The 26,349-nt window shown below is 48.4% G+C and overlaps 2 protein-coding genes across 4 annotated transcripts; one reads left to right on the top strand and one right to left on the bottom strand.

The window, feature by feature from the left end:
• The first annotated feature begins 1,955 nt into the window (after positions 1 to 1,955).
• LOC100280238 (putative jumonji-like transcription factor family protein) lies at positions 1,956 to 21,893 on the top strand. Of its 3 annotated transcripts, XM_008678924.4 has the most exons (16): positions 1,956 to 2,732; positions 3,074 to 3,244; positions 3,509 to 3,607; positions 17,111 to 17,352; positions 17,651 to 17,750; positions 17,879 to 18,011; positions 18,089 to 18,152; positions 18,230 to 18,998; positions 19,364 to 19,696; positions 19,953 to 20,190; positions 20,269 to 20,699; positions 20,803 to 20,875; positions 20,952 to 21,037; positions 21,140 to 21,259; positions 21,327 to 21,394; positions 21,469 to 21,893. In XM_008678924.4, exons 1-16 carry the CDS (start codon positions 2,112 to 2,114, stop codon positions 21,578 to 21,580), a joined length of 3,660 nt encoding a protein of 1,219 aa, XP_008677146.1. In that variant the 5' UTR covers positions 1,956 to 2,111; the 3' UTR covers positions 21,581 to 21,893. The 3 variants fall into 3 exon arrangements, with proteins under 3 accessions (XP_008677146.1, XP_008677148.1, XP_008677147.1); XM_008678926.4 differs by lacking the exon at positions 20,803 to 20,875; XM_008678925.4 differs by having other exon boundaries at positions 21,140 to 21,394.
• Positions 21,894 to 22,031: 138 nt separating this feature from the next.
• LOC100282174 (para-hydroxybenzoate--polyprenyltransferase) lies at positions 22,032 to 25,538 on the bottom strand. The gene is made up of 8 exons (NM_001155086.1): positions 24,886 to 25,538; positions 24,530 to 24,665; positions 23,907 to 24,028; positions 23,341 to 23,410; positions 23,094 to 23,243; positions 22,861 to 22,996; positions 22,680 to 22,776; positions 22,032 to 22,569 (listed from the first exon to the last, which is right to left on the bottom strand). The coding sequence occupies exons 1-8, from the start codon at positions 25,302 to 25,304 to the stop codon at positions 22,500 to 22,502; spliced, it is 1,200 nt and encodes a 399-aa protein (NP_001148558.1). The 5' UTR covers positions 25,305 to 25,538; the 3' UTR covers positions 22,032 to 22,499.
• Positions 25,539 to 26,349: the final 811 nt, after the last annotated feature.

The following is a 26,349-nucleotide window of genomic DNA, read 5'->3' as shown; positions in this document are numbered from 1 at the left end:
ACTGAAAACATTTATCTTCGAATACCTAACATGCACACAAATCCACGAGGCGCCAAAAAATGATCTAGCCGAATCATATGTATATGGGGTGTTTGTCATGCTAAGCCTGTTTGGATTGACTAAAATAACTTGCTAGCCGCTAAAAATGATCCAAGTACCTTGGGCTGATCATCATCTCTCTGGTATCCTGGTTACATTTTATAAATGAATAATATGAAAACATTAATGTGCTGCGCCGTGAACACTGCAATGCAGTTTTCAAGATTGGTTTGGTGGGTTCAAATAAAAGGCCTAATGCAGTTTTCAGTTTCAGGTCATAAATATTTGCATCCATCGCATTAACAAGGATATATAAAAAGGTAGAGATTACAAAAAATACCAGCAGAGCTAAAGCTTTTGGGCAAATATTAGTATAATTCCCACACTGTTATTATCAATGTTTGGTATTATTTTTTTCTTTTGAAAATTGATGTTCCAAAGAGGTCACTGGATTTTTACAATACAATTTCTGCAGTCACACAATGATGATAAAGAAAATGTACCAATTGTAACTGGATCTGATGGGTTTGAACTGCTAGATGGAAAGCAAAAAATTTGAACTAGATCTTATGGGTTTGGACAAAGAAAAATAAACAAAACCAAAATAAATATTTATATAGTACTAGAATAAGCATTCATATATCGACAAACAAAAAACATTTATGCAGTAAACAAAAAAATAATTTAGCGTAAATATATCACCTGTGATTTCTTTGTTATTGACGGTCAGAAAATCCGACAGAGGTTGATGGAGTTGGGCACCTGGAATACGGCGCAGAGATTAACGTCGCACAAATACGGCACACGATGCATAAGAAAATGGAGCATACGAATGGGGAGATTAACGTATGCATAAAAATTACAGAGGAACTCGAGCACCTTGGAAAGCAGGACAACCGTCGGCGAGTGTGTATAAGAACAATGTGACGCGTGGGCGGAGGATTGTCAGTGGCGGGCGGCTCCACGACACTGGCAACGACGACACCGATTAGGGTTGAGGGCGAGTGGGGGCGAAGGAAGGGGAATCGGCCTGGCGGGAGGGGAGGAAGGCGAATCGCCCTGGCGTCGCCTGAATAATCGCGGCGAGTCGGCCAGGAAGGTTGACCGCGCGGGGGTTAGGGTATAGAAATGTTTGACCGCATGGGAAGTGGGGTAGTGGGCCAATTCCAGGATTTCTGGAACGTGGGTCGGTTGAAGAATTTACGCTAAATCTCTATTGTGTATAAACGGAAGAATGGGATAGCGTAAACATGTGTTGACTAAGGAATATATGGTTGACCACGTGGAAAGTGGGCCTAAGCCGCTATTTCTGGATCGAGGGCTCGCGGCTGTTACTCTGTTTACGCTAAAATGAGTTTTTGTTTACGCTAAATCAGTTCGCTTGCATAAAAAAATGATCGGACGTGGGTTTGCAGATTTGATGACTGAGACTCTCCACAGTTATATAGAGTCCATGACTCTTAATGGATAAACTATATATATATATATAATGTACGGGCATATGACTAGTATTTCTAGATAACCCTGTTAATTATGAGGCTTACATACCGAGGAGGACAAATAAATCTGCAAGGTTTAAGATTTAAGAAACATTGATTTCTTCGGTCGCGACAATTTAATGATTATTATACATTCACATCTGTATTGATTTGGACAGAATTTATATAAACAATTATCATAAAAACATAAAAACGGACAAACGAAATGTTTAGATGTTTGACCATCTCTAGTAGTTTATTCATATCCATATTTATACATATATTTAAACTATACTCTACAAACAATATAATCTATAGTACAAAACTATACAAAATGTATTTTTTGTGATTATATGGGTGAACTACTGTATATTACACGTCACTAATATATCGTTTTATATTTTATAGATAGCTGTTTATAGAAATAAGTTTGAATATGGTTATAGCTGCATATAAGCTGCTTGAGATGCTCTTAGAAGCTGATCGGCCAAAATCCGGCCAGAAACCTCGTCCGGCGGCATCAGCATTTCCTCTCCCACATTTCGCCCCGCCCTACGCCTACACGACGGCGCTGCGGCAAGCGCCGACCAATCCATGGCAGACGAGGCGGAGTGGAACGAGGCTGAGGCCGGGATCGCGGCCCCGGGCGCGGGCGTGGCTCCTCCAGCGCCCGGAGGCGGCGAGGAAACCAAGAGGAAGAGGGGGAGGCCCAAAGGTAGCCTCGACACGTATAAGAGGCGGAGGCGGAGGCGGCGCACCGGCGACCTGGTGTCGGCGGTGCCCGCGGCTAGCCTCGGGGATATGGGCCACTCATGTGGCTGCATTCCCGCTCCCCCACTCCCTCCCCCCTGCACTGTGTACACTGTACGCGACGGCGGCGTGGCAATCACCCCTCAATCCATGGAGGACGAAGCGGAGGGGGTCGAGGCTGAGTCCGGGAATGCGGGCGCGGCCTCCGCCGCCAGAGACGGCGAGGAAACCAAGCGGAAGAGGGGAAGTCCCGAAGGTAGCTTGAATGAGAGGAACAAGGACAGGACGCCTAAGCCCAAGGCCAAGGGGAGGCGGAGGCGGCGCACCGACGACCAGACCTTGTCGGTGTCCGCGGTGAGCCTCGGGGATCTAGGGCTCGGGGTAGCGGCGGGGACCAGGTCGATCAGAGAGAGGAGGCCGGCGCCCAATGCGTTCTTCGACGTGGGCAGCGACAGCGATACTGAGGTGAGCAGATTTTGTTCCTCTCTGCACATTCGCCGGGCGATGGACCACGCCTGCTCTGGGCGTTCCTCCCTTCACCCTTTATCCGGGCGGCAAGCGAGTTATGCTCTGCGCCTCTGCCTCTTGTTTTTTTTTGTTTTAAATGGTAAACAATATTCCACCATCACCCTGCCGATTTGCTTCTTATACTTCATTCAGAAAAAAATGCAATACCGGTGAGGAACGATGTATTTTTGTATGATTTGTTTTTTTTCCCGAGATACCTTTTCTGTGGTCCTGATTTTTTTTTCTGGGTTAGTTTTTGCTGAGGCTATGCATCAATTGACTTACTGCTGTTTTGCTAGCATGATGATGATGATGATGAGGAGCAAACTACGATTGATCAGGCCAATCACGAGAGTGCTAAAACAGGTGATTCTGTAAAGAAGGGAGGAAGACCCAGGAAAATGGAAGCGGGCCAATTGCATACTAGGACGCAGATTTCCAATGGTAAAAGCAACGGCCATACAAATGGGGTATGTCGCTTACTATCCGCTGCAATAGTTGATTGATGAATGTATAAAGAACTAAAAATATTTTTTACGCGACCTACTCCTAGTCACTGATGTTTCAGGAAGTCATTTACTATATATGTTGATTCCATCACAATTTTTGCAACCATTCTCCTGGAAAAAATATTGCGCCATATTCCTGAAAATGCCCAATTTGCATTATACTTATTTTTTTTTTATCCTTGTCAAGTTTGTGCTACAATGGACTAATTGCTATTTTGCTTGTAGAATCCTGCTGGGAAGAAGAGGGGAAGGGGAAGACCCAAGAAACTGACAGTAGAACAAGCGATTACTAGGTGCCAGTTCTCCAATGGTGAAACAAACAAGGTAAATTGCTCAAAATGGTTTTGTAGCCATGGGTTCGACAATACCTGACTTGAAAATCTATGACATATTTTTGTAGCATCATCAAAATGGTTGGATTTATATTATTTTCTCTACTTTTTATTTGTTTCTGAAGAATCAAATCCTCAACTTGGCAATGTATGGTGTTGTTTTGCTACCACTTACATGAATAGTTCTGTAGCCACGACTTGAAAATTTTGGATCTATTCTGTAGCATTACCAAAATGGTTGGATTTATATTATTTTCTTTACTTTTTATTTGTTTCTGCAGAATCAAATCCTCAACTTGACTAGTATGTATAATGTTGTTTTGCTACTCTTACATGAATAGTTCTGTAGCCACGACTTGAAAATTTTGTACCTATTCTGTAGCAGCACCAAAATGGTTGGATTTTTATTATTTTCTCTACTTTTTATTTGTTTCTGCAGAATCAAATCCTCAACTTGACTAGTATGTATAGTATTGTTTTGCTACCACTTACATGAATAGTTCTGTAGCCACATACCAGTCAGTATCTAACAACAAAATTTAGGACTCCTTTTAGCTGAAGCCAGTAACATATCCAAACCCCCTGTCGGTTTCATACCACTTTCTATAATGGTTTAAATTCTTTTGAACATTCGTTGTGGTTCTTTTAATGCTGACTAGGGAAGGTGCCTTTTTGCGATCAATTTGTTCAGGGGTGAGAGCTGTCTCACTAAGTCACCAGGTCATGTTTTCGAAGCAACTCCTGCGCAGTTGCGGGGAATGGATTCAGTTAACATCCTAGCTTTTTCTGAGCATAGAAATAAAAGATTAGATGCTGGTTTCATTTTGGCCTAATAATAATAATTCTTCTATCTTGATATTGAATCTCAGTTGGTTTTGGTGTTCTTGAAAAACTCGGCCGGTAGGGGAAAGACTACCCCACGGTATTATATTAAAAAGAAGCTCAATTGGAACCCCGACCGAGAAATGTCATGAAAGCTGGCCGGTGGCCCCTCGTGCAGCATGAGGGTCCGCCCACTATAGGCCAGATCTTTACTCGTGCTTTGAGCCCTCCTAGCTGCCCCTCACAGGTCAGTCCACACAACCAGAGAACCAACGAGTGACCTTTTATAACCTCAGCCTAAACTTCGCTTCCACTGGGATTCGAACTCAGGACCTAAGGAGTGCTACTTAGACCACCTAAACAACTCAGCTAGAGGCCCCTTCACATATTTGTGTATAAATACTTTAAAAATTAATCGTGTAGAAGATACTGAGCTGATTGGCTGGTTTATTGGGATCCTTTTCATTAGTACGATAAAATTATTTTTTCTCTCGAATACGCAGGAGAGCTGCGTATCATTAAATTAAGAAAGGAAGGAGGGTCCAAAAATAGACCAATTACAAATACAAGAAAAGAAAAAAGAAAAAAGAAAAAAAGGACACCTATGGTGGCCGCAACTTAGATAACAAGACAAACACCTAAAAAGGCCACCATCTACACAGACCCGGCGCATCAGCCCAGCCTCAGACAAAATCTTCCTCTATGGTGTTATCAACTGCTCCCTCTACCAGACCCCTGTAAGACACCTGGAATGGGAGCTGTGATAAGAGCAAGATGTTTGGCCCCCGCAAACGTCCATAAATCAATATCTTTTTCAGCTCTTCTTATAGCTATCTCTAGACTGGGTTTAATTCTTGTTAGAGGGTAATTGATTGATACATAGGGCTAACCCTAATGGGTAGCTATATAGTGATGTACATGGGCCACATGGGCCTAGACACATGGCATATACTCTAACACCCCCCGCAGTCTGAACTTCCGTCGCAGCGGAGTTCACAGACTGGACTCAAACGGAAGACAAAGGAAGACGTACACCACACCATACATCACCATAGGATCCCCCACAGCCGCAACTAGCCACTACTGATGTTGAGGCTGGAGCGGAACTCGGCGAAGGTCGAGGACGGAAGGCCCTTGGTGAAGATATCAGCAAACTGGGAGGTGGTCGGGACGTGGAGGACCCAAACAGCACCGGCGGCGACATAATCGCGGACGAAGTGTAGATCGATCTCTACATGCTTGGTCCGCTGGTGCTGCTGCACCGGGTTGGTGGAGAGGTAGACGGCGCTGACGTTGTCGCAGTAGACCAACGTGCTCCTGGAGAGGGGACTGTGGAGCTCGGCGAGGAGCTGCCAGAGCCACGTAGCCTCCGCCACGCCGTTGGCCACAGCACATGTCTGACTTGGCCTCCACGAAGCCCAGTGTCACCAGGAACGTAGCCAGTCTGAAGTGCCACACCCGAGGGGCCTGCTTGAGGCCGTAGAGGGACCTGTTGAGCCGGCAGACCATGTCATGGCGAGAGGAGTCCACGAACCCCGCCAACTGACAGCAGTAGACGGTCTCGGTGAGGGCGCCGTGCGGGAAGGCGTTCTTGACGTCGAGCTGGTGAACTGGCCAGGAGCGAGCAAGGGCCAGCGAGAGCACCGTGCGGACGGTGGTCGGCTTCACAACCGGGCTGAAGGTCTCATCGTAGTCGACTCCGGGGCGCTGAGTGAATCCTCGAAGGACCCAGCGAGCCTTGTACCGCTCCAGGGTACCATCGGCCTGTCGCTTGTGCGTCCAGATCCACTTGCCGGTGACGACGTTGGTGCCGGGCGGACGGGGCACCAGATCCCATGTCTGGTTGGCGACGAGCGCCGCGTACTCCTCCTCCATCGCCCGACGCCAGTGGGGGTCCAGCAGGGCGGTGCGGACGGAGGAGGGTACCGGAGAAACCTGCGAGTCTCCGGTCGTGGCCGCCAGGACTCGGGGCGGCAGGGTACTAGCTGCGTGCCGCGTCACCATCGGGTGGACGTGTCGCGGGTCGCGGTGAAGGAGCGGTGGGTGGTACATCGGCAGCTCGACACGTGCCGCGGGTGGCTGCGGCGGAGGTGTAGGTGTCCCTGGCGGGGACTGGGCCACCGACGGTGGCGGCGACGGCGGCGGTGGAGGGTCGAACCCCGGCAGCGGCAGTCGGCGCTGGTAGACCCGCACCGGCTGGGCGAAGCGAGCCGGAGGGGTTGGTACCGACGACCCCGTAGGCGGTGCAGTCCCACCACCTCGCTTGGCCCGGGGGCGATCGGAGACGGGGCGCCGCGGAAAGGCGACACCACCGTAGGCGACACCACCGGATCCGGGCAAGGCACCGGGCCGGGAGTAGGACCGACAGGCGGTGAGCGAGTACCTGCAGAGAGAGGAAGAATAGGTGGCTCGACCACCGCGTCAGTCGGAAAGAGAGTGAAGAGGTCAAGGTCAGGGTCGGAGGAGGGTGGTGTGGGGGTGGAGGAGTAGGGAAAGGCGGACTCATCAAACACCACATGGCGAGAGATGAGGATCCGGCGAGAGGAGAGGTCAAGGCAGCGGTAGCCCTTGTGGTCCGGGGAGTACCCGAGAAACACACAGAGGGTGGAACGGGGTGCTAGCTTGTGAGGAGCAGTAGCAGCGGTGTTCGGGTAGCAAGCACACTCGAAGACACGAAGGTGGTCATAGCGCGGAGGGGAACTGAAGAGGGCCTGGTGAGGAGTGGGGGCCAGGCACACAATAGAAGGGAGACGGTTGAGGAGGTAGGTAGAGGTGTGGAGGGCCTCGGCCCAGAAACGTGCCGGGAGGTGCGCCTGGAGAAGAAGAGTGCAGATGGTGTCGTTGGTCGTGCGGATCATGCGCTCCACCTTGCCGTTCTGGGAGGAGGTATACAGGCAAGACATCCGCAACTGCATCCCGTGGGAGAGAAAGAAGTCACGGGAGGCGGAGTTATCGAACTCCTGACCGTTGTCACACTGAACGACCTTAATGGTGAGGCCGAACTGAGTGGACACCCAGGCGAAGAAGTGGCGGAGGGTGGGGAAAGTCTCAGACTTGACATGCAACGGAAAAGTCCACACATAATGAGAAAAATCATCAAGCACGACAAGATAGTATTTGTAACCCGACATACTGGTAATGGGAGAAGTCCACAAATCGCAGTGTACAAGATCAAAAGTATGAGTAGCATGCGAGGAAGAAGAGGAAACCGGAAGACGAACATGGCGGCCTAACTGGCATGCATGACATAGATGCTCCTCAGGAGATCGAGTACATGGGATAGTGGCACTACGAGTAAGCTGCATCAAGGCATTGCGTCCGGGGTGACCAAGGCGACGATGCCAGGTGGTAGAAGACGTGGTGGCAGCAAAAACAACAGCAGTGTCAGGTGACGAAGACGAAGAAGATGTGGCGTGCGGAAGCCGAATGGTGTAGAGGGGGCCGATGCTGTCACATCGGAGGAGCGGGCGCCGAGTTGCCGAGTCCTTCACAGTAAGCCCAGAAGAGTCAAACTCAACAGAACAAGAATTATCAGAAGTAAACCGACGAATAGAAAGAAGATTGTGGACCAAAGAAGGAGCGACAAGAACATCGGGAATGCGAAAAGAGCCGGGAGGGCCGGCGGCACCCACAGATGTGACAGGAAGACACGAGCCATTTGCCACCATGATGGACGAAGGGAGAGAGGAAGGAGGAGGGCGAACAGAGGTGAGTATACCAGGGTCCGGAGTGGTGTGGTAGGTAGCACCGGTGTCCGCGATCCACTCGGGACCCATCGGTGGAGTCAGAGTGGGAGTCTGGAAGGCAGCCAGGGCGGCCGCGTCCCAACCAGTCCGGACGGTGGAGTAGCCGGTGGCGTGGGCCACGATGAAGCGGCAGACGTCGAGGTCCAGGGCGACGAAGAGGCGAAGGCGAACCCCGGCGGCGCACCAGCGAACATGGCCACCGGGGGACGAGCTTCAGAACTAGGCCCCTGGAACGGCCACATGGAGATGCGCCCTGACCACGGGTGGTGGAAAGTGGGCCAAGGCGCACCCTGCTGGGGTCCCGGTGCCGGTGCGCTGCCACGGGCACCACCGCCGGAACTAGCACCACCACCGCCACCGCGGCCACCACGGCGGCGACAACCACCACCGCCCCCACCTCCGCCACCGCGAACCCCGCCGCCCATGTTCGGCCCGGGGGGACGATGGCCTGACGGAGTAGGTGGACGGGTCGGGGTGAGAGCCGCCAGAGTTGTCGAGGAGGACGAGGACCCCGGGTCGGAGATCAAGGCAGCCTGAGCACCCAGAGTGATCTCCTCCAGGGCGAGGTCGTCGCGGACCTGGAGGAAGGTAGGGAAGGGACGCTGGCGCATGATCAACGACCAGAGGTGGGTGTAGCGATCGCTGAGGCCGCGGAGGACGTTGAGGACTAGGTTGCGGTCCTCCACGGGGCAGCCCAGATCGCCAAGTGAGTTCGCCATGGTCTTCATCTTGTCGCAGTACGCACTGACGCTGAGGTCCCCTGGACGAAGGTGCGGAAGGCTGCGTCAAGACGGAGAGCCCGGGCCTCGGCGTTGCCCAGGAACTGGCCCTCGATGGCAAGCCAAACAACCCGAGCGTGAGGAAGGTTCCGGAGGAGGCTGTGGAGGTCAACGGGGATCGTCCCCACGATCCAGGTGAGCACGATGCTGTCGAGGCGCACCCACGCGGCGGTCGGCGCCACACCGGTGGGGTCGCAGAGGACGTGGTCATCTAGAGCGTAGCGGCGGAGGGTGAGGAGGAGTAAGTCCCGCCAGCGTGCGTAGGACGACGACTCTAGCTCCAGGACGACAGGAACCATGAGGCGAATGTTCTGGACACTCCCAGCCTGAAGGTGGAGCTGAGCCACGAGCGGGTCAGTCGGGTCATGCCACAACACTGTGGGGATGGTGCGGGTCAGTCGGGTCATGCCACGTGCATCAGTCAGGGCGGCGACGGTGTATCCCTGTTGGGCGATCGGTGGAGGAGGAGGCGGCTGATCGACGACCAACGACGGGGGGATTGGCGGGGGAGCGTCCTCCGGACCGGCAACCCCCGCGGGAGGCACATCCGCCACAGCCGCAAGGACCGAGGCGGTGCCCGTCGCGGTGAAGGCCCCACCGGCGGCGATGGGCCCTGCCCCCCATGGCGGCCTGAGCGCAGCAGCAGTGGCAGGAGGGACGACGACGTGTCGGCTAGGGGATGCGGCCCGCACCCAGGAGGAGAGGGGAGGGAACTCGGCAGCCATGGGAGGGGAGCTAGGGCCGTGCTGGCGGCGGTGAGGAGCTAGGGCCGGTTCCTGGGCGAGGCTCCTGGTGGCGCGGCAGAGGCGGGGCCAGGGCGCGGCTCTCCTGGCGGCGTGGCTCCTGGGCGCGGCAGAGGTGGGGCCGGGGCGCGGCTCCTGGCGGGCGCGAGAAGGGAGGCGGTGGCTCCTGGCGGCGCACCTAGCGGCGCGCCCGGGCGCAGTTCCTGGCGGCGCGGCAGAGGCGGGGCTCGGGCGCAGCTCCTGGCGGCGCGACTGGGCGCGGCTCTGGGGAGGCGGCGGGCGGCCGGCCGGCAGAAGGGAGGCGGCGGTGCTTGCTTCCTCCTGGCGGCGGCGCTTGGGAGAGAGAGAAAGGAGGTGGCGGCTATAGGGGAGAGAGGGAGTAAACCCTAGTCTGATACCATGTTAGAGGGTAATTGATTGATACATAGGGCTAACCCTAATGGGTAGCTATATAGTGATGTACATGGGCCACATGGGCCTAGACACATGGCATATACTCTAACAATTCTGTCAAAAACACACCCATTTCTATGGTTCTAGAGAGTCCATAGCCCGAGGGTGATTAAAGAATTAAGCCCTTTTTTGCAATCCCCTGCAACTGCTCACTAATTCTACTCCACCACTGCATAGCGTTCACTTCCCCCCGCTGAGGAGCAAAACCAGGCAGATTGACCTGTCCAAGCAGCTGGAACCAAAAGTTCCTAGCAAAGACAACCCACCAAAATGTGGTCTATGCTTTCTTGATCTTGGTCACACAAAGGACATTTGTCAGGATGGCTTAAACTTCTTTTCTCTAGACGGTCTGCTGTCCAACATCTTCCTAAATCAGCAAGCCATAGGAAGAATTTACATTTAGGAGGAGACCAAGTTTTTCAAATTAATTCCCAATGCTCAGCTTGGGTCGACCTAATGAAGAAACCCTCATAGGCTGCTTTAGCTGAGTAATTTCCATCAGTAGCAAACCTGAAAATATTTTTGTCCTCCATGTCTGGATGAAGCTGGATAGTTTGAAGTGCATCCCAGAGATCTAGGAGGTCAGCAAAAACTCTTACTGCCAAGGCCCCTTTAATATCAGTTAACCATTTTCTATCTGTTAAGGCCTCAAGAACAGTTCTGCTGTTCCTAATCTTGTTTGGCACATCTGCAAGCAGTTGAGGAGCAAGGTCTTCAATTTTCTTTCCATGGACCCAACGGTCTTGCCAAAATAAGGTTGAAGATTATTTGCTAGCTAATATCTAATGTATTGTTTTTAGGTCATAAATTATGTACATTGCTACAATGTTAACAACACCAACAACAAGGCCTTTTATTCCCAAGTAAGTTGGGACAGTCTAGAGTTAAAAACCCAACAGAACCCAAAAGTCAAGGTTCATGTACATGTATAGCAATTTCCGCACTCCTACGCAAGGCTATTTTTTTTGGGTATCGCATCCTTTAAAGTCTCCTTTTACTGCCTCTTCTCATGTCAAGTTCGGTCTTCCTGTTCCTCTCTTCTCATTACTATCGCGCCTTAGCATCCAACTATGCACTGGCCCCTCTAAAGGTCTCAGTTGAACATGTCCAAAGCATCTCAACTAACGTTGGACAAGTTTTTCTTCAAATGGTGCTACCCCTAGCCTATTATTTATATCATCATTTCGGTTTTGATTCCTTGTATGGCCACAAATCCAATGCAATATATGTGTTAATTGGGCGCCACATACAGGCGCAGGCCTAAGGATAAGAGGCCTAGTTGAGTTATCTAGAGATATTAGTTGAGAATATCTAGGGATAATAGCAGATCAGAAGTTGAGATTTTTTAGGAGAGTTTAAGGAGATAGAGTCAAGCAGTTAGGAGGCTGCGGCCAGGCCAGTAGCCGGCCTATTTATGTAATGGAAAGTTATGAAATAAAGCAAGCAATGAATTATCTCCAAACCGTCTTTCTTCCCTGCTAATCCGGCCTCCCTCCTTGCTACCCAGCATAGATCGGCGCCTAGCCAATCGCCCATGCCACCTGCGAAGCCAGACCAGCCACACATCCCACCCACCACCACCACCATGTCCTCCATCCCAAGCGATGTAGTGGCTCAGGCCTTGGACGCCATCAACCAAAGGCTGGCAACCCTGGACACCCTGCACACCACTATACAACGCCTAGAACGACAGCATTAGGAAAGCCAGGCTGCCATTGATCGCCCTGATCAGCGCCAACAGGAGATCATCCCTCACGGGAACCAATGCCAACCATGAAGTCCGCCCAACCAGATTCCATCATATGGATTTCCCACGATACGACGGGAAGACGGATCCGCTACTCTTCACCAACAAATGTGAGTCCTTCCAGCAACACATCGTTCCAGAGGAACATATATGGATGGCACCATAGCACCTGGAAAACGCTGCACAACAATGGTACATGCAATTGCACTAGGAAGAAGGGACGCCCCCTTGGCGACGCTTCGTCGAGCTACCGAACCTCAGGTTTGGGCTCCTCGTCCGAGCCTGCCCCCTCGACGAACTGGCGAGTTCCGGCACATAGGAACGGTGGACGCCTACACCGAGCGCTTCCTTGAGCTGCTACCCAGGGATATGCCGTTGAGCACAGATCAAAAGATCCAGCTGTTCACCCTAGGATTACAGGAACCACTCTCCATCGATGTCCAACTCCAACACCCGGTCACAGTGGAGGTGGCCATGAACCTCTCCAGAGCCTACGAACGCCGGGAACATTGCAGCAGCACAGGTGTCGGCCAGCAGGCCATCCGATCCAGTCGCGACTTGCTTCCAACGCCGTCGACACCCCAGCTGCCACCACCCGCTGGCTCGGACTCGTCCTCAGCATTGTCTGCCCGGCCTTCCAGCACCAGCAGGCGGGCCATTCGTCGGCTCTCTCCGGAGGAGATGGCCGAACGCCGACGTCTGTGACTTTGCTTTAACTGCGATGAGAAATTTGCCAGAGGCCACAACTGCGTCTGCAAACATCTCTTCTTCCTCGAACTCCACAACGGCGAGAGCGACGACGGCAACGCAGAAGAACCAGTCACTGTCAACCCCGTCATCTCCCTCCACGCCATCTCCGGGGTCACGACCAGCAAGACCATGCAGGTTCCGGTCAACCTGGGCACGGTCAGCATCGTCACCCTCATTGACTCCGGATCTACACATAACTTTACCTCCGAAGCCACCGCCGCACGTACAGGTCTCCCTGTCGCGCAACGAGGGAACATGTGCGTCACCGTGGCTAACGACGAGAAGCTGCCATGCCTGGGAGTCTTCAGATCAGCGCCCTTCGTCATCCACAACACCACCTTCTCGACCGATCTCATTGTCCTGCACCTGGCTGGGTTCGACATGGTACTCGGTACCCAATGGCTCACCATGCTGGGGCCGATCCTTTGGGACTTCGCCAAGCTGTTCATGGCGTTTTGGCGTGAAGGACGACATATGGAGTGGCGAGGGCTCGCGGGGTCACCACGACCGCGCCTGCTCATAGCAACAGGCCAGGACGTCCTCGACGCTATGCTCACCTCCTTCGACGACCTGTTCCACGAGCCACACGGCCTACCACCGCAAGAACTCTGCGACCACCGGATCCATCTACTATCGAACACGACGCCCATCGCCGTCCGACCGTACCGGTACCCAGCACCGCAAAAGGATGAATTGGAGCGCTAGTGCCACAACATGCAGCAGCTAGGGCCGATCTGCCATAGCACCTCGACTTTCTCGTCTCTGGTTCTCTTGGTCAAGAAATCGGACGGGACCTGGCGTTTCTGCGTCAACTACAGAGTCCTCAACGAATGCACCATCAAGGACTCGTTCCCCATTCTAGTCGTCGACGAGCTCTTCGTTGCGCCAAGTTCGTTGCGCCAAGTTCTTCACCAAGCTCGACCTCCGCTCCGGCTATCACCAAGTGCGCATGGACACCGACGACATCCACAAGACGACGTCGAAGGCCTTCCCAAGGTTGGGGGCAAGTCTGTCATCCTGTCAGTTGTGGACCGCTTCTCCAAGTACGCCCACTTCATTGCTCTTCGCCAACCATATTCAGCAGAAACAGTAGCATCAATCTTCTTCTCGGAGGTAGTCAGACTCCATGGCCTTCCATCAACCATAGTGTCGGATCGTGATCCAGTGTTCACATCCACATTTTGGACAACACTCTTCAAGTTGATGGGCACCAAGCTACACATGAGTTCCGCATTCCACCCCTAGTTGGATGGCCAAACGGAAGCAGTCAACAAGACCATTGGCATGTACCTCTGGTGTTTGACAGGTGACCGTCCCCGACAATGGCTGCGATGGCTCCCTTGGGCAGAATATGTCTATAACACCTCCTTCCACACTGCCCTCAAGGAGACTCCCTTCTGCATCATATATGGTAGGGATCCACTAGCATTACGAGAGTATGACCTAGGAGAGTGCCGAGTAAAGCAGTTACCCAGTCCATGGCAGAAAGAGAAGAATTCTTGAGTGATGTACGTGCCCAACTAGAGCAGGCACAAGCGGTAGCCAAACATGCCTACAACCGTGGTCACAGGGCAATGAGCTTCTCTCCAGGTGATTGGGTATGGCTGCGAGTTTGTCATCGCTCTCCAGCAACGCTCCCAGCGGTGATGCGCGGCAAGCTGAGGCCGCGCTACTACAGGCCATACAAGGTGGCGACCATGATCAATGAGGTGGCTTATCGCCTCGAACTGCCATCCACGACTCGTATACACAACGTGTTCCACGTTGGGTTACTAAAGAAATTTCTGGGCACTCCTCCAGATTCTCCACCACCACTCCTGTCGATCCATCACGGTGCTGCACAGCTGCAACCAACACAGGCTCTGAAGATCCGTCAAGCCAGAGATTCGACATATCCTTATCCAGTGGGATTCACTGCCTAGCTCAGCAGCAACTTGGGAAGACCTGGACGACGATTAGAAGTTGTTGAGATTTTTTAGGAGAGTTTAAGGAGATAGAGTCAAGCAGTTAGGAGGCTGCGGCCAGGCCAGTAGCCGGCCTATTTATGCAATGGAAAGTTATGAAATAAAGCAAGCAATGAATTATCTCCAAACCGTCTTACTTCCCTGCTAATCCGGTCTCCCTCCTTGCTGCCCAGCATAGATCGACGCCCAGTCGATCGCCCACGCCACCTGCGAAGCCAGGGGCCGGCGCCTGCGCCATTGCCACTTCCCCCCTACCGCCGGCCACATAGCAATACACATTTCCGCAACACTTATCTGCTGAACATGTCGTGTTTTTGTAGGCCAACATTCTGCACCGTACAACATAGCAAGTCTAATCGTTGTCCTATAAAATTTGCCTTTTAGTTCTGTACCCTTGTCATATACAAGGCCAGATGCTTGACGCCACTTCATTCACCATGCTTTGATTTTATGGCTAACATCTTCATCAATATCCTCGTCTCTTTGTAGCATTGATCCTAAATACCTAATGGTGTTTCTTTCTAGGCACTACTTGACCTTCCAAACCAACAGTTCGTTTGAGCAACTGAATTTCTGAGGCTCTTCCCCTTTGCAAGGAATTTGAACTGCACTCTTCAGCAATATCTAACAAACTTGGATGTCTAGGAGAATTTTCACACTCCTCTTTCGATTGAAGCACGCCGACGGGATGAGGAGGGGAAGAGGCGGGGCCGGTGGCTGGCCGGGGATTGGAAGACGAGGCGACGACTTAGGGAGGAGGGAGGAAAGAGAGAAGACCGACTCTGGTACCAAGTTGTAGTGAAACCCTAACCCTAATCAGGTTTGGGAGTATATTATATAGACCAAATAGGTGGGTCAAGCCCACTACACAGGGGAGACAGGTAAATACAAGAGGGCTCAAGCCAAAACCCTAAACATGAGCCCAACAATTAAAATCTATGCAACATAGATACAAATATGTGGATCCGTATCAAAAGGACACGAATATTGGGATACCCCACTTTTGTCTAAAACCTGATACACATATATGTTTTAACAAATTTAAATTAAATAAATAACAAGACATATTTAGACATTTACCAATCCCTTTTTGTGTATTTTGTACTTTATAGCAAATGAGCTTGAACTCTAGTGTAGCTACTACATTTTTTGCAATGGGAATATTTGCACTTTCATAAAACATTTCCTCCACCAGCTTTAGGTCTCTCCATAATGGTAGTATTATCCAAGGCGGAGCCTTAATGTCAATTGTGGCCATGGAGCCTATGCTAGCAGTGGCACTACTCAAATTTGGAGTTGCTATCTACTCACAGCTACATAAGAATATGGACAACATAATAGTAATCACTATTCACTAGATCAGGAACTCAACTCTGGAAGGGGATGTGTGGATAATGGCAAGCAAGCAACAAGAATTGAAGAAACGAGCTAGGTCGAGAAAGGGAGAGCAAAACTGAACACATTGGAGTCACCATCCGTCGGATCCACATTGGGTCACTGGTGGCTTGCTGCTGCTGGGTGCTCACTCACCGCAGGCTGCAGTCTAAGCTGCCGCGGGCGCCGCTTGCCAATGGAGGATGGAGATTGGATGCCAGCATTGTAGCCACAGAGCTTCGTCTCTGGTTCAGGCAAGCAGCGGTGCTCCTTCATGAAGCATCGTGCGATGGCGCTCGTGTGTGCAGTTGCGTGCATTTCTGGCATCCAGGTCATGAGATACGGCATCAAAGGAGTCGAAGGAAGACATTAGCTGGGCTGGGTCTTACTCAACAAGGCCAGATACGTATCGGCCGGTGTGTCCAATTTGTTTTATTGATTATAATTTGGATAGTCGGTGGATAGGTATCCAGGGCATATCAGCCGTGTATCCGTATCAGATACATATCCAATATGGGATACGGCGTGTAGGTTACATAGATTAAAATCATGCATCATTATCCCTGAAAGACTGGAATGTGCAATGTGCATCTATTGTGTTTGTCATTATGCCTGCACACGGTTAGTACTCTGGTATTATGAAGCGTCCCTGAAAGATGGACATATCTAAGACTAGCCACAGTGTACTCGAAGCTGAAAAAAGATCTGGTATGCCATCTCAGGCTGATGCTAGGAACATTCTATCGACACGATGTTCAGCATTGATGTTGCTAGTGTATATTGAACCAAGACATCAGAGCTATTCCCTTCCCTACCTGCTTCTTCAAGTCATTGATGCCATTAATGTCCAGCGAATCCAGCTCTTTAACAAGCACCGATGCATGCACTTGACCTGGAAGTTAGCCTTTTCAATTCAGCATTTGATGTACAATGGTACGACCTGGGGGTAAAACTTTCTCTTTTCTATTTCGGCATTGATTTGTCATCACATTGTGGCTAGTCTAATCTTTAGTGGATGCTAGCGCCTGTATTAGGATGTCATCAAATGTAGTTTATCACCTTGTATGGGATATTTAAACTAGAGTTCCATCAGGTTAGCAACTTCTTTCTTTTGCAGAGTGGTGCCGAGGCAGCAAGGAGCAAACAGTCAAGGAATCGTAGGATTTCACAGAATGCAAAGAAGCGGAAAAGAGATGAAGGGAAGGAGTCTATGACAAAAAAGTTGAACAAACGGAGTAAGATGTTGACTGGGGAAAATGCCCTCATGTGCCACCAGTGCCAGAGGAAGGACAAACCACGGGTTGTCCGGTGTCAGTCATGCAAAAAAAAGCGATTCTGTCTGCCATGCATAGAACAATGGTGTGTCAAGTTATCTCAATCTCGTTTCATACCAATTGGATTTCTCTTTATCTACTGTTTCTTCTGATACAGTAGTTACAAATACGACTTGCACAGTTTTAGTTGATCGCCGTTTCCTAATCATTGACTAATTTTCTGTGTCCACTGAACTGTTTTAGTCTAATATGCTACATAAAATTTGAAGCTTGTTCTTTCCAATAGTTTTATTTCACTGGCTATTGACATATGCAAGAGTCATGTTGTCTCACCATGTGTGTTGCCCAATGTTCAAGTGACCCAAATATTTTATTGTAAATAGGTATCCTAATTTGCCAGAAGATGAATTTGCTGTGAAGTGCCCATATTGTCGCAAGAACTGTAATTGCAAGGCATGCCTAAGGATGAGGGGAGTTGAAGAGGTACAGACTTAGCAACTCATTGTCTGTTTACAGTTTTTACGTTGTTCTACTTATATGTATGCTTTCAAATTTCAAATAATTATCTTCTAGTGCCCATTGTTAATGTCTTGCCCCATTCCTCTTACCAGCCTCCAAAAAAGGAGATCTCTAAAGAAAATGAAATTCGCTATGCTTTTCATATTGTAACCATGCTGCTTCCCTGGATGAGAGAACTGCGACAAGAACAGTTGGAGGAGAAGGAAGTAGAGGCTAATATACAAGGTATGGTACTGTGGTTTCTGGGATACAGTTACAGATTGGTAGTGGTTGCTTTATTGTCCGTCTGGTTTTGTGGACAGGAGTTTCAATGAATGAGATAAAAGTGGAACAAGCTGAGTTTGACCTAGATGATCGTGTATATTGGTTGATTTCTTTCCCTGATTACATTCTGCCATAAATCTAATGGTTGGCATCTAATCTACTCGTTCCCTCAACTGCAGCGATAGGTGTAAAACATCTATTGTTGATTTTCATAGAAGCTGCAAGCGTTGTTTCTACGATCTTTGCCTTAATTGCTGCAAGGAGCTTCGCAAAGGTGAGATCCCAGGAGGAGAAGAGGTGGAATATGTGCCACCTGAACCTAAAGGTAGGAGTTATTCTTTTGGCAAGATTCATCTACTGAAGGATGCTGATAGAAGTAAGAACTCCTCAAATGGCGAGTCTTACAACGGCATGCCTGCTGTTGGGAACTCCAATAATGGTCTGTTGCTCTGGAAAGCAAAAAGTAATGGTAGCATACCTTGTCCACCAAAGGAAGTAGGAGGCTGTGGTAGTACACTTCTGGACCTCAAGTGTTTGTTTCCAGAGAAGATGTTTGCCGAGCTAGAATATAGAGCTGACAAAGTTCTCAGGAGTGGGACATTAGCTAAAGCAATGGTTAGTAGAAGTGATCGGTGCCCTTGCTTCAATCAATCAGGCAAGATAAGAACTGAAAGCAAATCAGTAAGGGAGGCTGCAAGCAGGAAGGGCTCAAGCGATAACTTCCTATACTGTCCAGTTGCTATTGGTATTCAAGATGATGACATAGTGCATTTTCAGATGCATTGGGCAAAGGGTGAGCCAGTTGTTGTTTCTGATGTCCTTCAGTTAACCTCTGGTCTGAGTTGGGAGCCAATGGTAATGTGGCGGGCATTGCGGGAAAGATCCAAAGGCAAAGCAGAAGATGAGCAATTTGCTGTTTGGGCGATAGACTGCCTTGATTGGTGTGAGGTGCGGAGCTCTATTTCTAATGTCTAAGTGGGTGAATTCATTTTTGTGGATGATAACCATTGATTGATATTTCTTGTTTCTAATATCAAGGTTGTTTGGCTTGTATAAAATCATAAAAAAGTTCTGACTTTTGGCAGAAATTCTTAGGACGGCATTGAGTAGTGACCAGCCTAAGTAAAGCCGAGCCTGCGTTTGCATCCAGAAGAAAAGAACACATATTATAATAGTATTGACAAACTTCATCGTTCTATCAGTGAAGTTCTCATTTCAACTGGGGATGTTTATGAGTCGCCCTAAATTTAGATGTGCCTTGTTTCCTTCTTATGCCGCTTCATGCACGCATTTAATATCCTTATATGTTGCAGGTGGAAATTAACATACATAGGTTCTTTTCGGGATATACAACAGGCAGAACTCATGCTAGGACTCACTGGCCTCAGATGCTTAAGCTAAAAGACTGGCCTCCTTCTAGTTCCTTTGACAAGCGATTGCCGCGGCATGGTGCCGAATTTATTAGCGCATTGCCATTTCGTGAGTATACTGATCCACGATATGGCCCGCTAAATCTTGCAGCCAAGCTTCCTGCTGGTGTCTTGAAGCCAGATCTTGGACCCAAAAGTTACATTGCTTATGGGTTCTACAAAGAATTGGGCAGGGGCGATTCTGTGACCAAGCTTCACTGTGACATGTCTGATGCAGTATGTTGTTTTTATTAATGATTATATGCATTCTTTTGTTGTCCATGTGGTTTAGCACTGAACAAAAATATAGCAGCAAGGCTCCTGCCGAACCTGCTCATTTTCTAATGCTCTCCTAGCAGATGTATCTCATTGCTATCTACCTGCTCATTTTTTTGACATTTTGATAGTTCTTATTTTTCTTATCAACTACTTTGGTTTACCCAAAAAAAAAACTGCTTGGGTCTTATTAGTCAAACCTGTGTGATGTAAACAGGTAAATATCTTAACACACACAGCTGAAGTCACTTGTCAGACTGATATTGGCTTAATTGAAAAAATCCAAAAAGACATGAGAGAGCAAGATCTGCAGGAACTATATGGGGGTCTAAATTCCCGCTCTGAGCTCAAGTTGTCACCAGCTCCAACTGAATGCAGGGATGAATCTGTTGATGAAGGATTGAAGACCTCATATAGTAGAGAAGGCAATTGTGTAAATAGAGACAATTATAATGGTTCGTAACTCAAATTCGCTTCTGGTGATGAATCCAAACATCCCGTTTAAGAATAATGGAATTTCATGTGTCCTGCAGGTTTGGACATCAATGCATTACCACCTGATGACGATGGAGATATTGCAAAGGATAAAGAATCATCTCCTGGATCAGAGTGGCAAAGTGAACTAGGTCAGAGTTCAGATCACAACAATGGGGTCAACACAACTGATGAGATGTACAATGGAGCTCATTACATTTCACACAATCAAAAAAGCACTGGCAGGAAAGTTGGCATTAAACCTCAAGAAGAGAAATCTGAAAAGGCTGATTGCAGTGGCACATGTGCTTATCTAAAAGGAAGTTCTGAAGATAATCCGGAAATGCCTATTGTGGAGAGCTCAGAGGAGCAGAGCACCGGTGGTGCTCTATGGGATATCTTCCGCAGACAGGATTCTGATAAATTGCAAGATTATCTTAGGAAGCATTGCTCTGAATTCCGGCATATTTACTGCAATCCAGTCAAAAAGGTCCTTTTCTTGTTGCAGACTTGCAGTCATTTCTTTAGGAAAAAAGGAATCATTCTTATATATATATATTTTATGATGATCACTAGTCATATTAAATGAGCAGGTATTCCACCCAATTCATGATCAGTCCTTTTACTTAACTGAGGAGCATAAGAGAAAGCTCAAGGAAGAATATGGTTAGGAAAATGTTGTGTGATAAGTGTAACGAAAGATGACATGTTCTTTGTCTTATCTTTTGACTTCCTGCTTTAGGTATTGAACCCTGGACGTTTGAACAGAAGCTTGGTGAAGCTGTTTTCATTCCTGCTGGATGTCCTCACCAAGTGAGAAATTTGAAGGTGTGGGCAAGCTTTACCTCCAAGCTGGATCTTTTTCCTTCTTTTGGGTGTTGACATGAAATATCATTGTTGTGATTGATGGAACCATCTTCATCTGTGCAGTCCTGCATCAAAGTTGCGCTTGATTTTGTTTCCCCAGAAAATGTTGGTGAGTGTGTTAAGCTGACGGAGGAGTTTAGACGACTTCCATCTTTCCACAAGGCTAAAGAAGACAAACTAGAGGTTAGCAATGTGCACTTGCAGTGATCTATCTGGTCTATCCGATGTGATGGATATGTTTTTTTTCCAGATCAAGAAGATGGCTGTTCATGCCCTGAACGAAGCTGTAAACTTCCTGGATCCTCGTTCCTCAGAAGAGTAAGCGAAAGTTGGCAGTCATTGGCAGCTGGTGACATTATTGGTGACTCGTTACTGTGTGATTGATCTGGCAGGTTGAAAATTGGGGTTGGTGAGAACATCTGTGAGGATGAATCTGTAGATGAGAAGGAGCTGCCGCCTAGAAGAGGAGTTGAAGTGTCAGGCGTTGATGAGAAGCCTAAATAGAAGGCGAGGGAGGCATCAAGTCCAAAAGTGAAGCTGCTGATGAGGTCGCCCATTTTAGGTTCTCGGAATCGTGGTTAATTGATTTGTCAAAGCCCCTGTTCATGTATGGTGATCGCTGGCTGACACCGATGGATGAAGAGAAGCAGGACACGTGTGTGCTGCTGATATGTCGTGTCGGCGAGTGACATGAATATCATCCCTATCCCTATGGTATTATTGGTCGTTTATGTTTATGTTTGATCATTTGTCTTATTCAGTTTTTTTTACAAATAATAAAACAAGAGGTTAAAAGTAAATGACGTCATTTATTTAATTTTAAGACGGGGCAGATGCAAAACTGAAGGTAGCCAAACCACGCTATGGTTGCTGCTGTCTGATTCCAAAATGCGTTCAGTCCAAAACGAAAGCATCAGTATGTTCTCAGCCAAATAAAAGAACACGTCGGTGTATCGGCAACGAGTGCTTCTGCAAGAAGCCGTATGTCATATTTAACACTTAAATATCTACGTGTGTCTGTTTTTATGTAACAACACAGCAGTGTTTTGCCTCCACTCATGGTGACAGAAGTAATAAAAAAAACAAGTATATGCCCTAAGGCTATAGTCAATAGATCGTGCAAAACACGTACCGTAGCTGCACTCACAGTAAGATTTGAAATAAAAGATGAGAAGGAGCAAGCTGCTAGGGAAATCGTAACACATGTCCTACATCAGACCACCACCATGATTGATTGATATGCTCGTTAAATAGCCAAGGTTTGATGACGGTGAAAGATCAAGCAGCTTACAAAGTCCACTCCACTCCTGTACCACGCCGCATTTGCTAGCCCAGACACAAAAGTTTGTAGCATCTCATCATAATATTGCTTAGGTTCCACTGGACCCACCATGCAAGCACATGACGCTTCATCAGCTAACCATCATGATACAAGACGCCCAAATAGAATCCCACTAAATACCAAAGCTCCAAACCACTTGTTGGACACGAACCTGCAGGGCATCAACTCAATGAATTTAAGCTTTCATCATAAGACTGTAACATCAACAACCACATCACGTGGCAGACATTATAATATCAATAGATAGTGGATAAAACATACTTCTTGTTGCAATCTGAGCGGCTAGACAGATCCACGGTCGAAACCTGCCACGCTAACTGGGCAGCTGCAGCTGCTATGAATGGATAGTAGGGCCACCCTGTCCAACATGATTTCAGGTCTGGAGTCAATATCAAGTAAAAACAATACCATTCTTCGCTCAAGCATCACACTAAACACCAACCAAGGTCAGCATTGTAACCACTGAGTGCTAAGCTGCCGACGCATGCCGCGCCAAAGCCACTGATCCAGTATTTGGTCAAATCTCCAAATCTTAATGCTGTGGACTTGACTCCTACTTTCAGGTCATCTTCTTTGTCCTGAGATGCATGGAGATATGCAAGTATAAGACCACCGCGACAACATGAAATGGCCACTTCATCAAGGATTAATATGAAAGTAGGGATAGCGAAACACCTGATGCGCATATATAGTATCATACACCAGCGTCCAACAAATACCAGCTGTATACAATGGAAGGATGATTGCAGGGTCTATGCTTTCCTTAATAGCAGCCCACCCTAGTAAAGCTCCCCAGTTGAATGTCAGGCCAAGATAAGCCTGAGGCTGTTATTAATGCACCAAAAGAAATACAAGCCCTCACTCTGTAAGTAATAATATACCATTCTATATAAGCCTCCATATACACAAATATAACACATACCCAAAATGTGAACCTCTTCATCAGGGGATACGAGAAGACCAGAACAAGTGAAGACGCCCCCAGAATACGACTACACACAGGAAAATGCCAAAAATTACATATAAACTGCCCTTATAATCAATATACATTTGTTTTCACTTTCAGGTAGTGCAAAGATAAGAAAGTATTAACAGGCACATATTATGACTTTGTCTATTATCTAAAGTTTTATACAGACTGAAAATACAAGATTGACATGACTAGATTGATGATGGAAAAAATTCCTTATATATCACTCAATATATTTTTATAGATGTTGCTAGTCGAAATGCCATTCTGAAGAGCATGCTGGTGGTGTCCTTATACTTGTGATCGGAGGTAGCAGTGAGTTTATCACAGAAACAAGATATAAAGAACACGGGAAGTAGAGTACGGCTCTCATCAAATCAAATTGCTGGACATAAATATTTTGATCGTAATGTCCTGCTGTGGAGTGTGGACACTCACTGATAAGTGGTTGAGGGAACATGGATAGTCATATAATAGCGTCAGCCGCATCAGCCAAAGAAGCACCTGAGTCTAAATACCTGTAGTTATTCAATTGTAGAAGAATGCCCAGTCCCAATAGAAGCTGAATTCCAAGGAAGCCCACTCCCTGTAAAGGAGTAAGCACTCCTGAGGCAAAAGGCCTACTTCTGGTGCGCTCAACCTATGGAGAAATATGGCACCAGATAAAGGCATGTAACGTCCATAAGGCCCCGTTTGTTTCGTTGGAATTCAATTCCATTTTAATAATTATAATTTAGACAAAACTAATTAAGTTCATATATTTATATATGTAATATATTTGTATATTACACTAAATCATATGAGGGAGATATTTATATACTACATTTATGTTATAGCGAAGCAAATAAAAGAGTGTGTTATAAGTTGTACATCGGAAAAATAGTATGCAAATCTATAGAATCAATTTTCATTTCTCACCCCATGAATTTGAGATAAGCTTATATGATATTTGAAAAGTGGTGGAATGTCACATCCTAAAAAAATAGCCTATTCCATTAGTAAGATTCCAATTCCTCAAAATGAAAGGAAACAAACGGGACCTAACAGTTTTTTTTTCCATTGATCAACTAATTTTGTGCTTGGTTTAGTTTAAGTGCGAGGCGCCATCAGAAATCAGAACATCAAAAGGAAGCAAAATCACCTTATTATCAATGTCGCGATCCAGAAGATCATTCACCGTGCAACCAGCCCCCCTGAGAAGGACAGCTCCACATCCGAAGAGTGCCAGCATTTTCAAGTCTGGCAAATCCCCTGGCATTGCTGCTATTGTGATCGACCTGTGAAGCAAAGGTCTGATATTTTCTTCAACACAGAACAGCTTTTCAATTTCATCTTTCGTAAAGCAATAGTGAACTTTTCTGTTTTTTTTTTCAGTTAGTTGGAGTGTTGGAAGCATGAACTAATTGAATGAGACACCGTCTCACCTATGCAGTGAGCGAGGCATGACGATGCAGAGTATTCAATCGAGAATCAGCGGAAGAAGAAAGAAAGGCGTACCACATGCAGGGCCAGGCGAGGAGCCAGGTCCCAATGGGTTTGTCGAGGCGGGCGAGCATGGCGTACGGCCGCGCCGCCTCCGGGATCCACTTGTCCACCCACGTGAGCTGCGCCTTGTCCGCGGGTCTGGAAGAGGAGGAGGAGGTGGAGAGCGGTGAGGCGTGCGACCAGTGCCTCGGGAGGAGACCCCTGGCGTGGAGCAGCTCGGGGGCGAGGACGGCCGACGCCGGGAGCGGCGGGCACCGGCGGAGCGCGATGACGTGACGCCGGTCGGCGTGGGGGTTATTAGGCTCGGGGCGGGTGGAGGCTGGGCTCCGGGGAGACAGCGAGGAGAGGAGAGATGACAGCGCCGGGAGAGGGGTAAGAGCCCCGCGGCCCCGGCGGCGGAGCTCGGATACGGCGGCGCGGAGCAGCGCCATGGGTGGCCTGTCAGTTCAGTTGTGGGGAACGGACGGATTTCCAACGAAGGCCAGTTGAATGTTCTGGTGGCAGGCTTCTCCTGGATGGGGCGGGCGGCGGAGACGGACGGCTTGCCGGCGGAACGGCGGCGGGTGGCGACTGCGATTGCGACGACGGGGCTATGGGCTAGGGCCTATGGAGGGAGGGAGAGGCAAAGGGAGGGCCCGGCCCAAATGTTTATGTCTGTTTCTGATGGGCTTTTTGACCATCAATGAAACATTTGGTTACAAGAGTCCGTCTGGGTTCAGTGGTACGTGAGCAAATATCATCGGAGAAGAAGACGACCCCTGCGACTGCGATGCGAGCAAAACTCTCAGATCAGTGATGTGCAGCTGCCTGCCGATAACTGAGCAAAACTCTCAGATCCATGGAGTATGCTGCGTTGTTTTGTTTAGAAGCATTTAGGAAAAGAATCTGCGTGCTCATGTTGTTGCCCAGCAGTCAGCAGAGCAAGATAGGTACTGAAGCTGTATCTTGCTGGCAGCTGAATTATATATTCATTCAATCTACTTCTACCTACTTATGTGTAGTATCTAGTACATGTCTGTACAGGACCACCAAACTGCATACAATCTACATACAATCTACGACAAATATAGGTGACCACTACAGAAATTGGGCCGGGTGGGCCCGGCATGGCCTAAGCCCATCGTGCTTTATATCAAATAAGTTCGAGCTAATAAGACTTAAATTTTTTGAGCTGTTTCCGTGCCCGTCTAAAGAATAGAAACAATGGCCTAACCTGACGCTAAAGCACGTCGTGTCTTTATTGAGCTCCCAACCCATATTTGAACTACATAAATCCAAATATTATAATCACATAAAGTTCATAACTTACTAAATTAAAGCTATCAGACAATGATAGCGTCAATTAACCCATAAAGTACAAATATTACAACAATATAAAGTCTATAGCTCACTAAATTAAAGAAATTAAACAATATAGGTTTTATTAGACCGTGCCGGTCCAAGCCCAGCCTATGTGTGCGGGCCGTGCCAGGGGCT

This window comes from Zea mays, chromosome 4, assembly GCF_902167145.1.
Source record: "Zea mays cultivar B73 chromosome 4, Zm-B73-REFERENCE-NAM-5.0, whole genome shotgun sequence".
NCBI lineage: Eukaryota > Viridiplantae > Streptophyta > Magnoliopsida > Poales > Poaceae > Zea > Zea mays.
The sequence above is the reverse complement of the archived record's forward strand: the minus strand, read 5'-3'. Positions and strand labels throughout refer to the sequence as shown.